Genomic DNA, 16,197 nt, shown 5'->3' on the forward strand with positions numbered 1-16,197 from the left:
CCACCGTTTTCTTTGTGACTGATCCATATTAAGACACCATGGATTGGATCCTCTTCCGGAGATTGATTACCGAATTTTGCATGCACAGTGCACATTCCAATGATCGTTAGCCAAACAAACCAAGACAGATACGTTCACATTCCGGTATCACATTTTTTTAATTATGTCAGGGAAGGCCGAAAGAGGCACCAAAAATCCATGATATCTCATTATACATTCAATCACAATTCACGATCACCTTTAGCGCAATGTGTGTGTGCACCATTATGAAGCGGCACCGCGGGGGGACCATAAGCGGAAATGAATCTAACGATATGAAGAGTATGTGTGTGTGCGTGTGTGTGTGTGTGTCTGTGAAGTGAGTGTGTGGATAAGTAACTAAACTACAACCCCAAAGTACACCAACCAATGAAACTGAGAGTCAACCAACTGCTACCATGTGTGCTTAGTATCATAATTAATGTGCATATTGATGTTTGGAATGTAAAATGTAAAATGTGAAGATATGTTTGTGTAAGTATCCAGAAAAACCCTTCCGTAGTGTGTTAAAAGTGATTCAGTGTGAAAAGAATGCGTCTCCTACTTCTATGTAGTAATTTGTTTCCAGAACTCTTCTTAATGTGTAATGAGATCATAACCGCATGGCGATCAGTTCCGTAATATGTCTAACTCTCCGTTCAGCATGATGTAATATTCTAGAAATCCCTGCATACATTTCCAACTCTACATGCCCTACCATAAGATGTATTACGATAAACCACCACACTTGTTGAATGGTGATGATGATGGCATATGGTTGCTTATGTTGCTGGCGCGCTCTTGCACCAGACGCACCACACGCAAAACCCCCGATCGTGCCATGATCGGCCACGATGGACGACTGCTCTTGAAATGAGATTTATGACTCTCGTGAAAACGTAAACGCAAAGCAAGAATGAACGCACAAGAGCACCAAGTCTTGTAGAATCTCGTGTGCTCGCTCCGTTCAAAAAATGAGGGAAAAAACCTTGAATGACCCTGCTCTACTCACAGTGGGATACACTTGCTGCGGATCAGCACTATTACAGTGTTTGTGGCTAGTAGTGTGTTTTTGTAATTTGTTTGTACGCTACTAGAGAAATGTTGAAAATGAAAATAAAGATGACGACGTGCGTTTGTTTTTGGTCGTGTGTTCGTATGTTTACGTGTGCGTGTGATAGTGGCGAAACGGTGATAGAAAAGGGAAGTGTACCAACAAGGGGAATTTTGGGGTAGATCTAGAACTACTACGAGATAGAGGACGTTTGGAGTTTGGTGGGACGTTGTGAACTGTTTTGGTTCTTCAAATACTCAACGGTGGTGTTTGTGTGTATATTTTGATTTGGTGAGCGATGCGAGAGTGATGAAATCGTGATCGAGAAAGTGGGAGATTTGATGATGATCTTCAAAAGTCAAAGATGCACCAAAGCGAAACACTACGCCACTTACCTGTTCGTGCTTTTCACTATCGCCCGTCTGGTGCAATGGTGATAAGATATTCCGGAGCTGCTGCTCCTCGTGCACGATCCGCTGCCGGATGGTCTGCATCTCCGCCTGGCAGCCCTCGATCTGGGCTAGCGCCTGGTCGAGGTTCTGCGTCGTCTGGAACACGTCCAGGTTCAGCTTGTCCAGGTCGGCCAGTATGGTCCGGCCGCTCTGCACGATCGTCGGGTTGTCCGTGTAGATGATGTCGGAATGGAAGTGGACCTGTTTGTGGTGAAGAACGAGGCACAAAACAAACATTTGTCAGCAGACATGCACGTAAACAAACATCCCGATTGTGTTTTTGTAGCAGCGAAACTCACCTGCAGCTTCTCCAGCGACATGTTGACCTTGATCTTCTGGGCAGAGATGTCCGCCAGCATCTGCTCCAGTATGCGGAGCTGATCGCGCAACGGTTTGCTCTTCAGCTCGCCCGAATTCAAGGCCTGATAGGCGTCCTTTATCCACTCCCGTACGCTCTCGATCTTCCGCTCGTACTGCTGCCACTCTTCGGTCGTTTCGTGCAGGAACAAATTCTGATAAGACCAAGCGACAAACCCCCAAAAACACTCAAAGTTAGAAAAGCGTATGGCATCACTTCTTCAACCTGATGTTGTCTGCCGTCAAAAAAAATATATTGACCACCTCGTACCACCCCCAAACCACGCTTCTTACCCTTTCAAACAGCACTGTCTCGATGTCGATTTTCAGCGTTTCCGCCTCGTGTAGTTTGCCTCTCAGGTAGGCCGTCGAGCAAACTTCGTTAATTTTATCGAACTCGTGATTCATTTCGCTCAAATTCTGTGACACGTCCGCAAGACTGGCAACTGCGCTCTACGTAGAGCAGTTGAAGGGGAGAAACGAATTGCGAAAAAGGTAAACATGATTGCAAATACATTAACGCAGCGCAGCCCCACTGGGCTCACTCCACTATGCCCTCTTATCGATCCATTTCGTTACATGTGCACTTACCGAATAATTCTGGCAGGCTTGCTGTGCCTCGTGCAGCGTGTTCAGCTGCAGCTTGCGCTCCAGCAGCGCTCGTATCTTGATCGACCAGTCCACCACGGACTGGTACAGCCGCATAAAGTTCGCCCAATTGCCGAGGATCTGATCGACCGTCTGGTTCTTCTGCTCGATCAGCGCGATCGTTTTGTCCAGCTCGTGCGTAAGCTGATCCATGTTGGCCTGCGTGGCCGTCCGATCGCTCGACTCGGTACAGTGGCGCACGATTTCATTGCCATTGAACAGTAGCTGCTCGTGTGCCGTACGCATGTCGCCAAACTCCCCGGTCAGTGCCGTTAGCTTGCTTTTCAGCTCGCTCGGATCAATGCCATGGTTGGAGATGGTTAGCTCCGCCTGCTCGATCCACGTCTTGATGCGATCGTACACGGTGAAGTAGTCCGTGCGGATCATTTTGGCCTTCTTGTATGCACCCTGATAGTCCTCCATCGTGCCGTTTATGCCGGTAAGCGAACGGTCAAGCAGCTCCAACCCTTCCTTAAGGTCACTGGGGACAAACTTTTGCGCCGGCAGGTACTGCTCGTTGATGCGTCGGCGAAGATCCTCCCGCTGGACGCTACAGCTTTCGGCCGCTTCCTTGACTGCGCCGAGCGCTCGCTCCGTCTGGTACAGGCGCTCGTCGAACGGGTTGATTTGGGTTAGATCCTTGCGCACCGTTTCAATGCGCTGCGCTAGCTCGCCGATCTGGTCCAGGTAGTGCTGCAGCTCGGTCAGAATATCGCGCAGCTGGCGTTCCTTCTTCGCAAGGTTGTCCGAGAGTCTGCGGAAGACGAACGAACCCCCCGAAAAAAAATGACAAAAAACCCACCCAACCCAATACACCCGGAAAGAAAAGATGAAGATGCAAAAAATGTGTGTTACAAAACCAAGCAAAAAACACGCGCGCGTGCACTCAGCACACAATCACCCTGTCACCCGATGCCGGCTGTGGTATTTTGATATCTTTTTCTTCTAAAGCAAGAGACGAACCTCCGGCGAGCTGTCTCCAAGTGCGCGCTGTGATCGTGCCTACAGATCGTGAGCGCATTTGAAACGCGCAAAAATTCAACTATTTAAACGGGTCGTCTCCTCCTTCTCCTCCTCCACCAACCGGGACGACCTTGCGCGTGCTCGACCGGTGTGGTGTGTTTTGGATGAAAAAGATATCGAAATCGAGAAATTTAAATTTAACCCAATGACGTCAGAATGTCCAACCGCACACGCTCGAGGGGTCTCTACCGTTCGCGGCCGGCTCGTCGCTCATCGCACGGACGACGATGAATAGCCGTCTGTGTGTGTGTCTACGCGTGTGTTTGTGTGGATGTGTCTGGTTGCGAGCCGTAAAACGGTGATGCGATTCTACGGCCCCGTGCTGTTGCTGCTGCTGCTGCCCTTTTCTTGGGAGACTACAACTTCTTCCGTCCCGAGACTCGAACTCGGGAATACACCTCGCCTTAACACCGTCGTCCAAAATATCGCAACCGAATGCGCTGAGGTGTGGCGAGCGAGCCGTTGCTGCTGGTTAGTTCTGATGGATTTTTATTATTATTGGCTTGTTGACCTTCTAGCGCTTTTTGTGTGCACCACTCCTCCCCTTCGCCCGCATTCCACTGACGCTCTTTCTCTCTTTCTCTCCGATCTGCTCTCTACTTACTATCTCTCCAACCGACCGGGTTGTGGACCGTTCTTTGAAGAAGGCGAAGCGATAAAATAATAAATTCGGCGCCTTGTACACAAATGGTTCGTCGCCTTCGCCGTGTCGGTGAGAAGAACGAAATGTGCTTGGGTTACCGGCTTTTTTTGGTCTACTTCCTGTTACTTCCTCGTCAATCCGTTGGCAAACGGCCAACAACCAACTTCTCCAGTACCGTGTAGTTCCGTGTATTCCTATGGACTGTGTGCTTTTTTGGTGTCTTCCAAACTCCGAAGATGCTTCTTTCCACACTTTTTACGCAGGCACAGAATGCACTTTTTGGGTAACTGATACACCCTTCTCTTACGCTTAGAAATGCACTGTATATCTGTGCACCGTCCACACGTTCACAGCCGTATGCTTCAAACTATTCAACACGAATGAGCCAAGATGAGCCGAGCAGCAGTGGACCGCGATGGTGAGCGCTCGCGGAATTCCACCACCCTTAAACCGGTGTATAAGGTAAGCTCGCTCTCTCGCTCTTCTCAGCAGCAAACAAAATATGATTATTCGCTCATCACCACACCACTCTCCGAAGGCATTCGCAGTGCAATGCATTTGCTCGCACGAACTGACCTCCTCGCGCGACGATGACAATGAGTAAGCGCTTGCATGTGGGAGCGCCGTGAGAGCTTTCTCAGCGTTCTCATCGCCGCAAAACCACCCTTTACAGTTTTTTTTGTAGATTCTCCCTTTTGGAGGAATAAAGTGAACACAAAAAATCTTACTCATGCCACACAAACACAACGCCGGCACTCCTACCCAAAACCCCCAACTCAAACTCAATCAGTCCAGAGGACCAGGGATGACGTGAGGCAGCGCTCACAGTTGTTGTTGATGTAGTTGCTCGAAACATTCCGCGAAGCCGGTACGATGACATCACAAATTTGGTGTGTGCAAATGCATCGCACAACTCGTTGGACGGCTTCCGGCTTCCTCTCTCTCTCGTCAGCCAACCATGTGGACGTATGGAACTGTTCTGTGCGTCGTGACAGATTGTTACAACACTGACATTGAGTTTTGTGCGTCGTTTCTGTGAATTTCGTCCTTTACCGTGTTTGGGTCTGCCAAGAACCACGAGCAGCGAGGTTTCTGGACATTCTGATGCCATTTTTCCGGCGCGTGAAGTTTTTTTTTTTGCTCTGTCCCCCGATCCCCCCCCCCCCCCCCCGCACTTACCGTGTGTTGATGTCGTTCAGATGCGTTAGCTTTTCCTCGAGCGATTGCGGCAGCAGCTTCTGTTCGCGTAGGGCTTTGATGAGCGTTTTGGCGAGTGCGTTCGCTTTCGTGTTCAGCTGACCAAGGGCGGTCTTGTCTTCCAGCAAGTTCTGGTGAGAAGAGAAAATAAAATTAAATCGCAGAAAGATTCCCGACGACTTTCCCACCAAGAACACCGGCAATTTGGGGGCATCCAGCAAGAAGATTTACACGAAAGATCGAACTATTGATTAGCTTTCCCTTACAGTCGCGTAATAATCGATATGAAACGTTCAGTTTCGCAACACGCCCTTCACTGTCTCTATCGTTTACTTTACTAATGTCTCTGAAACTTCCCAGCAGCGCCCCGCTTTGTTGCTCTTCAAAACCTTCAAACTGGGGTACGACCTTCATTGAAGTCGTTTACACACAGTGCAACAATAATATTGATTTAACGATGTTACATTTATGTCTTTTCCGACTTCGGAGGCAGCTCCCACACACAAAAAAACACCGGACGGAGCACACACACACATACGGTGGGCGGCTAAGCTAAATAAACAAATTTTCCGGAAAAGCTACGCCACGTAAACGGCAAAACCACAAACAGCCGCAAAAGCAAAAGTTTCGCACAAACTAGATGGATGTGCACGCCAAAGACGGGGGGCCAATCGATCTACTTAAAATAAACTCGATCGACCGGCAGAAACGCAGACCCTTGCGACACGAAACGTGCTACATGGTTATCGATCGTCATCGCCTGCAGGAAGCATGTTTGAAGGATGATTCCTATTAATGGTAAACCAAAATTAATACAAATGTTGTTTTTACCATCCTCCGTTGAGGTTAACATTGTATGGAGTGACATTAAAATATTATCCTTCTCCTTGTTCACCTTCGCTCGTGCGCTATTTACATAATTCTCAACACTGCCGGAGAATAATTCCCATTAAGGCCACCAAACAACATCGACAGTTGTATGTCTGACCGGTTGACAACGCACTCACACACCTGCTGGGAGGGCGCACATATACAACAGTTCACCTTCAATGAACCCAAACAATATTGGGCTGTGCGACATCAGCGCCACTCAGCACACTTTATGTGCGTATCGTCTCGTACACTCTTTCCTTCGAGTTGTCGTTGATCGTTAAAAAGCCAGTCACACAGAAAGATATCACCGATGAGATCATTGCACGGTGCACCGTCGGCTACTTGTAGCCTTCTTCCCCCCGCTTTGACACACGTACAAAGTACAGCTCATGGCAAACAGCAAACAAACGCTGACGTCACTGCCAATGTCGCAGCAAGCTCGTGCTTCCCGGTGGAGACGCCCGGTATGTCAAACCATGATCGACATCCTCATTGTGAAGAGAGAAGGGGTTGTAGGAGAGAAAGTCGTTTAATTCAAAATTAGCTAAAATCATACCGCATGAAGATGACCAATATTCTGTTCCATTTCATTTCTTGCACCCGTCCCAACGTTTGTAGCAAGTAGTCCTATTTTTAGTGGAGTAGGAGTAAAATTCGCACATCCCCGGTAGATCGGTACATCATCATCACTTACTCGACGGGTAGACAAGCGCTGTTGCGAAATATGATCTCCAGACGCGCAATCGCTCACTTACCTCCACAATGTGCTTCTTCGCCTCGGTTTGATCGCGCGAGTGGACCACCAAATCCAATCCTCGGTCCTTCTCGAGCAGCAGGTTCGACTTCACCTCCAGCTCCTGCAGGATGCTTTCCAGCTGGTCCCACTGCTGCTGTAGCTGGACGAGATTTTCGCGCAACGTTTCCAGCAGCGACGTGTTGGCGGCCCACTGCCGATTTGCGTCCCCGGTCTCCTTCTGCACCCGTTCCCGATTGTACTGATCCGCGCGGTTCACTATCTGCTGCGATAGTTCGTTCAGGATATCGAGCTCGTGCTGCTGCACCTGATAAGAAGTGTATAAAAAGATCAAAAAGAGGACACTTTTTTCACATGGAACGGATAATGATCTCCAGTCACAGCAGTTTCCCACTGCTTTCTACTACCTCGCCAAATGTTAATGCCCAAAAAACTTCACTCCTAGTTTGCCGTCGTCTCCGTCGACACAGAATTCGCTTGCGAATTCGATGCTGTCTTACTTAATTCGGTTCGTGTAATGAATTATTTTTAGCAGAATCGCCACCAACTGACCCACAGACGATCGCGCCTAATGCATGTGTACGGCTCTGAGCTTATCTAGCGGCTCTGAGAGCGAGTTTGTGATTGTTGCGAGAGAAGATTACTCATTTCGTGCTTTGCTCGTTCAGCGAGAGAAGCCGAGAATGGTTGAGAGGTTTAAATCCGAACTGTGATTTTAAGTGTATGGTGTCATACAACAATAACATGCTTCTTTAAACGCCCGCAACACGTGAATGGATGGGGCTCATCTTCTAGTTTCGTAATCTTTCTTTGTGTTTTTGAACACTCCATGTTTGATGATGTTTCACACGCATATGGAAGCGATGAATGAAAAAAATCCCTTTACTTGCTTGATGCCATCCAATCCAATCTCTCTGAGAGGTCAAAACAACCTGCTGGATCTCTGCTTCTCTTCCGCAATTTTTGAGTATGCTTCTCATTGGAGCTCATCTTCCATGTTTTGCCACATCTTACTAACAAATCAACCAACACTAAACGGTTTTCGTGGTCTCACCTCTCAGCTCATTCTCTCGGGTTTGTTTCGCTTAACTCTTTCTCTGCTCAATCTAACAAATAAAACCGGCCCCTCGAGAGTCTTCGGCTGAGCGCCACGAGAGCTAACAACCGCGTGCGCCGTGGCGCATGCAAACACCACGATCTGCGCCAAAAAATGCCATCATCGAATATAAATATCGTCCCACGGCTGAACGCGCTCGACCATTTCACGTCCACTGTTTGCAGCTAGCGTTTGGTCAACTTCCCTCACGAAAAAGAAGAATGAAAAAAAAACATGAAGAACCTGTCAGTGACGGGGTATCGTGTGATCAATATTTACTTGTACAACCCTGCTTCTTCTGCTGTGGCGAGACACACGCAACCCGAGCATGAATAAGAGGCAGTTTCTTTATTTTTAGGCACCCCTCTAACCCTAACTGCTTGCTGCAGCAGCAGCCTTTCTACTACTCTGCGCGTGCGAAATCGATATGACATCAGCATCAGGTGTCCAACTTCAACTGATCCTATGCTGAGGTCATTCATACGCCCTAACTGATCCGGATGGAGCCATTAACACCTTTCGAAAAAGAATCTTGCTGCAATATGGGCTGCAATTTCAAACCCTCATTTTTGGACCATTTTGTTTGCAGGCGGGGCGACTCTTGTGGAAGATGTGCCAGCGCCTAACGATCCCCAGCTCATCCATCAGCACACACACTCAACGTGACGTACTCACGTGACTGAAGGAAAACGAAAGTCTTGCACCGCTCTTTTGATGCGGCTTGCCGTGTGCGCAACGTTGGCCAAGTGCCAACTCGGCACAGCACAGAAAACAAACGCCCGAAATGTCAGTAGAAAATTGGGGTGCCAGGTCTAAGATGGCGCCCCGATTTGTCGTGCTAATTTTCAGCAAGCAACGAACTCGATGGTGCCGCGGTGAGGGCAACAGTGGATCATTCTTGCTAGTTATAAATAAGTATTTGTCACCGCATACCACTTACACTGTCTGTGTCCGCCCGTTCCTCCCGCGTATCCCGTCCATTTGCGAGCGACTCAAATTGACCGATCGTCTTTACTACTGCCAGACGGTTGTTCCGGCTGATTGTATGTCACAATATTTTGTTGTGCCGTCAACCAGCTACAGACGGGCGTGCCTTCGCACGTACAGCTGGTATCGAGAGCCGCTGAAGGTCAGACGCTTTCGGGAATTGGTAGACTGCGGAAGAAGCCACCCCGTACGCAAACCGAACGCATGACCTCTAGCGCCATCAGGCTGATTAGCCGTTACTAATCGATCAAGGCAAGTTATTTTGGTATTCCTGTGGTGGTTGTTTGTTGATATGAGTATATTTAAGCCCTGTGTATGTATGACGAATGTAAGTCAGTAAGTCAGATAACAATATTTGATCTGCGCTATCATGAAAAGCCGGTCTGATAGCATTCCTTTTAAAAAAAGTTAAAAGACATTCAACCACGCTTTATCAAGGGGTGTTATCTAAGGTAAAAATCTGATTCATTCTGGTTTACGATCGGTGTCGTCATCTTAAATTATCTTGATAACACACTATCATCAAACCAGTGAGACAATTCCTTCGTGGAGAGAAACGCTTTTGTTTTTAAATACCTTTATCAACACAGCGTGGACTGTGCTTCTTCTTTCACTGTCACCAGCGTGTGGTGAAGCCGTTTTTTATTCAAATTCCCTTGTGACCAAAGTAAAAAACCTGTTTTGTGCAGCCGTTTGGAGGAAGATTCTTCAATTCGGTTAAGCGAAGAGCGTTACCAGTTTGTCAACAATTCTCCCAAGGGCCCACGCTATGTCTTCTTCCGGAGTTGTTATGCCTAACTCGAAGTATAGGCACAAACAACTCACTTCGACGCAAACAAAGCTATTAAAATCAGTCAATCTAATGAATTATTACGTTGCAAATGGACATTTTAAATCAATTAGATCGATTATGATCATTTAGACCGTTTGATTCTTCTACCTATCCCTAACTACTATTGTTGTTTATAATTAGCATAATATCGTAAATTCCCTCCTCAAGTTCTTCGCTGTTCCTTCATAATTTTCACGATATTATCACAGTTGTGGATTTCTTTTTGTAATTCTTAACATACTTCTTCATCTCGGGGTCGTCCGGTGATCTAGTAGATGCATCGAGAAGGTTGGAATCGCAGTTACAAGGCCGGACGGGTTCAATCCCCATCCGGATCGTGTGTCACCCACAAGCAACAACTATACTGTTTTGGTTAGATGGTTTTTCATCTTTATGATAAGCATATTTATAAGCTGTTATTATCGATTAGCTAAGTAGAAATTCTTGAGTCAGTTCTTGAGAATGTGAACTTCGCACCGAGATGTATCAGGAAACCACTCATATTTTCTAATCAAAGCATGCAGAGGTATATTCCTGCATGCATGTATTTCAAGCTTCCTACCAGCAAAGTAGGCTTCTATTCACCTACCAGCAGTAACGCAAACGGTTTGAAAAAATGATGCCGTATATTTTGAGTATTTTGCACAACTCTGGGACCCCTCGTAAGTATATTCATCTTGTTTTTGTAGAAAAATATACAAATTTAATACATCCTTGTCCCCCAGAGGATGTCATTAGCATATGTGAAAAGCTGCCACAGTTCAGTAGCTCCTCGGAGATACCGGAGGGCGATCTCAAGTCCCCCACCGAAGAAGCACTCGAAAAGGCCTTAAGAATGGGCCTTATCCGGCGGAATGCAAGAAACAAAACATACACACTAGCGAACAAGTGGTTCTTGCCAGAAACGCAATCATTCCAACTGGAACTGCAAGAAATTGTCCGAAACATGCCGCAAACACTTGCCGCAGCTCTCGATCCCGCTAACCAGGATGTGCCTACCTCATCGAACCACCCAATGGACTGTATGGGACCGGGCATGACGCAACGGCGCAGTCCCGCTCAAATACGTGCCATCGCTATCTACCGCAGAATGCGTGAACAGCGCGAAAGGGAAGAACGCGAAGCTGCGGCACGTTCCAGAAAACGGCGCAACTCTCGATCTCGGTCACGGTCAAGATCAGGGGCGCGTCGTACACGCCGTGCATCGACTAGTACGAGCAGAGCGCGTCCCCAATCAAAGCGACGGTCCTCGTCACGTTCACGATCACGCTCGACGGCAAGAAATCGCAGCACGAGTCGATCTCGACGACGTTAATGTGACGTCCGAAATATAACTCAGAATTTAAAAAAATCCTGTATTGGTTATTTAGAATCTACTTGGAATATTTGTGGAAATCAAATCTTTGTAAATAAATCATTCAGTACTACTTCACTCACCTGCAGCATGTTGAGCAACACGTTGATGTGATCAATACGGGCCGGCAGCGTCGGGATGGTCAGGATCGTATCGTCCAACTTGCTCTTGGCAAGCACACTGTTCACTGCACTCGAATGCTTCTTGTACGATTTCACTAGGTCACTGTTCGACAGCAGCTCGGTCTGCTGCACCGCGGCACGATGCGACACTTCACTCAATCGATTCTTCAACTGCTGCAACTCACCAAGGCACTGGTTTTGGTCCAGCTCACTCAACGAATTCCACAACCGATCGGCCTGCTCCTGGATGGCACCGTACAGAAGCGTACGAATTTCCGTCTCACCGTGCAGGAAATCTTCCAGCTCCTTCAACGCTACCGTAATCTTCTCCTGATCGAAGCTGAACGTTTTCGTGTGCTCGAATCGTTCCTCGGCCGCCGTCAGCCACTTCTTAACGCGCTCCATACTGTCACGGAACTCCAGCCGGTACTGACGGTTCTGGGTGAGATAGGCTTCACGAGCTGTCAACTCTGCCGGAATTGTCTCCTGCAGCGCTCTCGCACGATCTACCATATCCTGCAGATCGTCGGGCAGTTTGCTGTCGCTGTGCGCCAACTTCCCAAGCAAATCTTCAATCATCTTCAGATTGATGTTCGCTTTGCCAGCCAACGCAATGTGCGCACTGTGCTGCTGGTCGGCCATCTTCAAATCCAAACCAAACAGTGGACGCGACCGGATATGCTCATCATTGTCCTTGAACCAATCCACCAACGCGAACAGATCGTTCGACAGGGTCTTGTGGTAGGCGCGCTGCTTCTGGTACTTGTCCTGCTCCAGCTCGATCGATCGTTTGATCGAACCGAGCTGCTGCTGCAGGGAATGAATCTGATCCATGATGTTGTGCCGGTCCAGATCGGTACCGTCGCTAGCGATCTGGTGGCCCTTATCCGTCGCGGCCACCAGTAGACCCTCGCACTCCTCAATACTCTGCAGAATTTCACTGTACCGCATCAGCCGCTCATCCACCGTCGGGCTAAAGTTGTCCACCGTGTTAAAGTCCGTGTTGATCTTCGCAATCAACTTCACAATGTCGTTGATTGCTCCGATAAACTGTTCCTTCAGCAGCAGCATCGCCTTCAGCCGTCGCAGCTGCTCCTCAATGCCCATGATCATCTCCTCCAGCTTGGCAGAATTTTCCCGCAGCTGGGGCAGATTGGTCAACAAGATCGTGCTCATCTCTAGCCGCTTGTCCTTCAAACTTCCCAGTATCTGCTCGTACGCCAGCAGGAAGTCTTGAATGTTTTCAATCCTGCTCGTCACCGGTCGGTTCATTTCCTTCAGCCGACCTTGCACCTGCACCAGGAACGCGGCACAGCTCTGTATCTTCGCCAGCGCATCCTCGTACTCTACCAGATGATCTTCCAGCTTCTTACACTTCACCTTCAGCACGTTGCTGATTGCGTTCCACTTTTCGCGCATCACTTTCACCTGGTTGTTGATGTTCGTCTTGTCCAGCTCGTTCAGCGTCGGCAGGATGGCGCTCTTGTACTCTTCAGCCTCCTTCACGACACCCTTCATCACTTCACACTCGCCGCACAGTTTGTCGAACTTTTGCTTCTGATCCTTAAGTATCTCGTAGCTCGTGGTGCGAATGTCCGCCGACACGATCGATTCCGCCTCGTTCAGCCAGTTCCAGACACGATCCTTACGGCCCTCGAACTCACGCCGCTTGCCGTGCTCGCGCTCCATGAACTCGATCTTCCGAGCGCAGCTCTCCACCAGCTCTTTCAGTTTGGACTCGATATCGCCGAACTCCTGGGCCAGCTTTGCCTTGCCTTCCTCGCTGCAATCCTTCATAATTTCGCGCACCTGTTTCGATACGTCTTTGAAGGCGTTCTCTTCAAACTCCCGTATCGTCTGCGCGTGGCGCTGGCACAGCTTGATCTCCGAGTTCACGTTGCTCGACAGCAGCGGTATTTGGTCGGATATCTTGTTTACATCGTTCTGCTTCGTTTTGATCCAGGCCCGCGTAACATCCAGGTTGTTGTGCATGTTCTTACGGCACAGGATGTCCTCGACGATCTTGTCCAGCTCGGCACGCACTCGCTCACTGAGCAATCCAACGTTTTTGGTCAGCGTTTGCAGTTCCGTCTCCAGCTGTTGCTTTTCATTCGGCTCCAGATCGGACTGAATGCTCGAGAAACGCTTGCCAAGTGTATCAACGTACGACTGCTTGCCTTCAATTTCCTTTAACAGTGATCTGAACGCTTGCTGCTGATTTTCCGCCGACTTCGTATCCGATCCAAGTTGATATGGCACATCCAGCGACCCATTCTTGTCCACTACCCACTGTGATAGTTCACCAATGTCACTCCGCAGCTTGCCAAACATTTTGCTCGTCGAATCAATCACATCCAACCGACGGTTCAAACGCTTCGTGATGTCGTTGTAGCGCCGATCGATCGATTTCAACTGCTCCGTGACCTGCTGCGCATCGAGATTGCTAACCAGCTCCACGATGTGTTCACCATTGCGCTTGAAGTTCGCTATCATCTCACAGTCGTTCTCCAGAATGCGCTTAATGTTGGAGATCTTCTCGAGCTTCTGCTTGCAGCTAAGACCACCACCCTTTTCTACATTATCAATCTGGTTCGTGATCGCATCCAACCAGCCCTGCACGTCCTCATAGTTCTTACGATACTTCTCTATTGCCAGCTGATCGTCCTTCTTGCGATCGATCACCTTCTTCAGACTGCCCTGCAACTTCTCGAGCTCCTCGCGCAACCGATAGTCCTGCTCGGTCTCACCCTGGAGATCATCACGCTTAACCGTGATCGTGCGTGACAGTTCGCTCATCGCACGCAGCTCCTGCTCGGCCGCTTCCGGTCTAAACTTGCACGGTTTCGAATCCCAGTCGGCGACAATCGCCTTCTGCTTTTGGATCCAGTTCTCCAGCTCAACCTTCTGCTTGTGCTGCCGTTCGCAATCATTGATCGAAGTAATCAGTTCGGCAATCCACTGCTGCACATCATCAATCAGATCTTCCAGACGTGCCCGCACCATCAATTCTTTCTCGGGGATCATCTGCGAAACGTTGTCCATCGGTGAGCTCGGACGGCTAATGCTAGCGGTAGCGGCTTCGCACGCTTGCACAGCAAACATCAGGCGGCTCTTCTCCACCTGCAGCTTATTGTGTATGCCTTGCGCCTTCTCGAGCTGTGACTGTCCAACGGCATAGTCCACAACCTCCAGCAAACGTTCCTCCGCCACCAGCGGTTCCGTTTCGTCCAGCTGTCGATTGATGTCGTCCAGCGTATCCTCGTACTCCTGGAACTTGTTGAGCGAGTCGTGCAGTCGGTTCTTAATCTGCACCGACGTGTTCAGCAGCGAGTTGTAGCTGTCGCGAATGTTCTTCATTTGCGTTTCGATGCGACTCTTGATGGCTGGCGCCTTCAGAATGTACCGCTCGATCTGAGACTGACCCTTCGCATTGAAATCATCGATATTGACCTGATAACGCTGAATCTCGTCCAGCAGCTTCTCGTGCTGCGCAATCTGCTCCAGCGTTTGCTCGCGATTGTAAATGTAGAGTGAGTTGTGGGCCATCAGCTGGAAGGATATCTGCAGCAGCCACTTCTCTATCTCCTGGAGATTCTGATAATATGCCATCTGATCGTCCAGCTCTGTCTCTAGGTTACGAATTTGATAGGAACACTTTTCACTTAGCTTGGAGCAACGAGCCTGCAGACTTGCGACACGTTCCATCTCGGCCGAGCATTTGTTAACGTCAAAGAGGTTCGCCGCTTCCTGTTGAAGATTTTCCAGATCCGACTGTTTAAACGAGATCTCCGTCTGGATGTGCTTCAGACGCTCTAGCAGTGTCTTCACCTCCGTCATCTCGCCGTGCGTTTCAGGCAGCGCCTCGAACACTCCCTCGGTGGTGGCGAGCCATTCGTTAATGCGTCGTTTTAGCTCTTCGTACGACTCCAAACGGCTTGCCTGCGCGTTCAAGTTGTTCAGCGACGAGCTGATACCGATGATGACCGTATCGAGCGAATCCCGAATGTCCGAAATGTCCTGGAACATGGTCGTCTGTTTGTCTTCCGGATAGAGGTAGGAAGATTTGGTGAAGGAATCTTGCAACATCTCAAATAGTTTCTGCCCTTGCGGGATCGAGTTGGATAGTGACTGCAGCTGTACCACCTTCTGTCTGATCACAAGCACATCATCCGCTGCCACATCGCTACAGTTCTTGATCGTAGCGTTGGCATCGTTTAACCACTTGTTGATCTCTTCCTTGTAGTACAGGAACTCGGTATGGCTGACGAGGTTTTTCTCTAGTTTGGTGATGAATCCTGGCAAAAGGAGAAAACATAACTAATGAATTTGTAAATCTTTGATCAACATCTTCAATATCACATAGATTCAAAATCAAAACTATCATAGAAGGCACATATATCCCCTGAATTGAACTAAAGGGCACAGGGCCATTACCTTGCACTTTTCCAAGCAATGTCGAGTAGCTCTTCTGCAGATCGACGGTACGATCGCGAACGGTCGAGCAGGCACTCTTCTCCATCAGTGCCTCGCACACGTCGTTCAACTCTTCGACGGTACTCTTTTTCGTCAGAATCAAATCCTGAATGCGCTGTGCACCGGAACAAGGGAATGGATAGGTTCGATTTTGGCAAAATCATGCAATCACGGTAGGATGAGTCGTTTCAGACACATTGAGGAACACAACACACAGAATATATCAATCGTCGGTTGATGATGGTCAACGTGCAGGTGGTTCATGGAAGAAGAGAAGAAATAAGATAACATGAATAAACCAAGAATTTTCAGCT

The 16,197-nt window shown here is 48.6% G+C and overlaps 2 protein-coding genes across 10 annotated transcripts in view; one reads left to right on the top strand and one right to left on the bottom strand.

Moving 5' to 3' along the window:
• LOC120900502 (nesprin-1) overlaps positions 1–16,197 on the bottom strand; it is a 93,076-nt gene that overhangs the window by 32,316 nt on the left and 44,563 nt on the right. For all 9 annotated transcript variants that reach the window (XR_005739212.1, XM_040307583.1, XM_040307580.1 and 6 more), the window contains 8 exons: positions 15,845–15,998; positions 11,372–15,705; positions 7,021–7,326; positions 5,375–5,523; positions 2,473–3,283; positions 2,176–2,334; positions 1,824–2,036; positions 1,468–1,725 (listed from right to left, as the gene is read on the bottom strand). Coding sequence is in view for 8 of the 9 variants with exons in the window: in XM_040307583.1 (XP_040163517.1) it covers positions 1,468–1,725; positions 1,824–2,036; positions 2,176–2,334; positions 2,473–3,283; positions 5,375–5,523; positions 7,021–7,326; positions 11,372–15,705; positions 15,845–15,998 (6,384 nt within the window). In the remaining variant the exon portion in view is untranslated. The remainder of the gene's footprint in view (positions 1–1,467; positions 1,726–1,823; positions 2,037–2,175; positions 2,335–2,472; positions 3,284–5,374; positions 5,524–7,020; positions 7,327–11,371; positions 15,706–15,844; positions 15,999–16,197) is intronic.
• Positions 10,460–11,376, top strand: LOC120900503 (serine/arginine repetitive matrix protein 2-like). Its single transcript, XM_040307584.1, has 2 exons — positions 10,460–10,596; positions 10,660–11,376. Exons 1-2 carry the CDS (start codon positions 10,551–10,553, stop codon positions 11,247–11,249), a joined length of 636 nt encoding a protein of 211 aa, XP_040163518.1. The 5' UTR covers positions 10,460–10,550; the 3' UTR covers positions 11,250–11,376.

The sequence above is a fragment of the Anopheles arabiensis genome, chromosome 3 (assembly GCF_016920715.1).
Source record: "Anopheles arabiensis isolate DONGOLA chromosome 3, AaraD3, whole genome shotgun sequence".
Lineage (NCBI taxonomy): Eukaryota > Metazoa > Arthropoda > Insecta > Diptera > Culicidae > Anopheles > Anopheles arabiensis.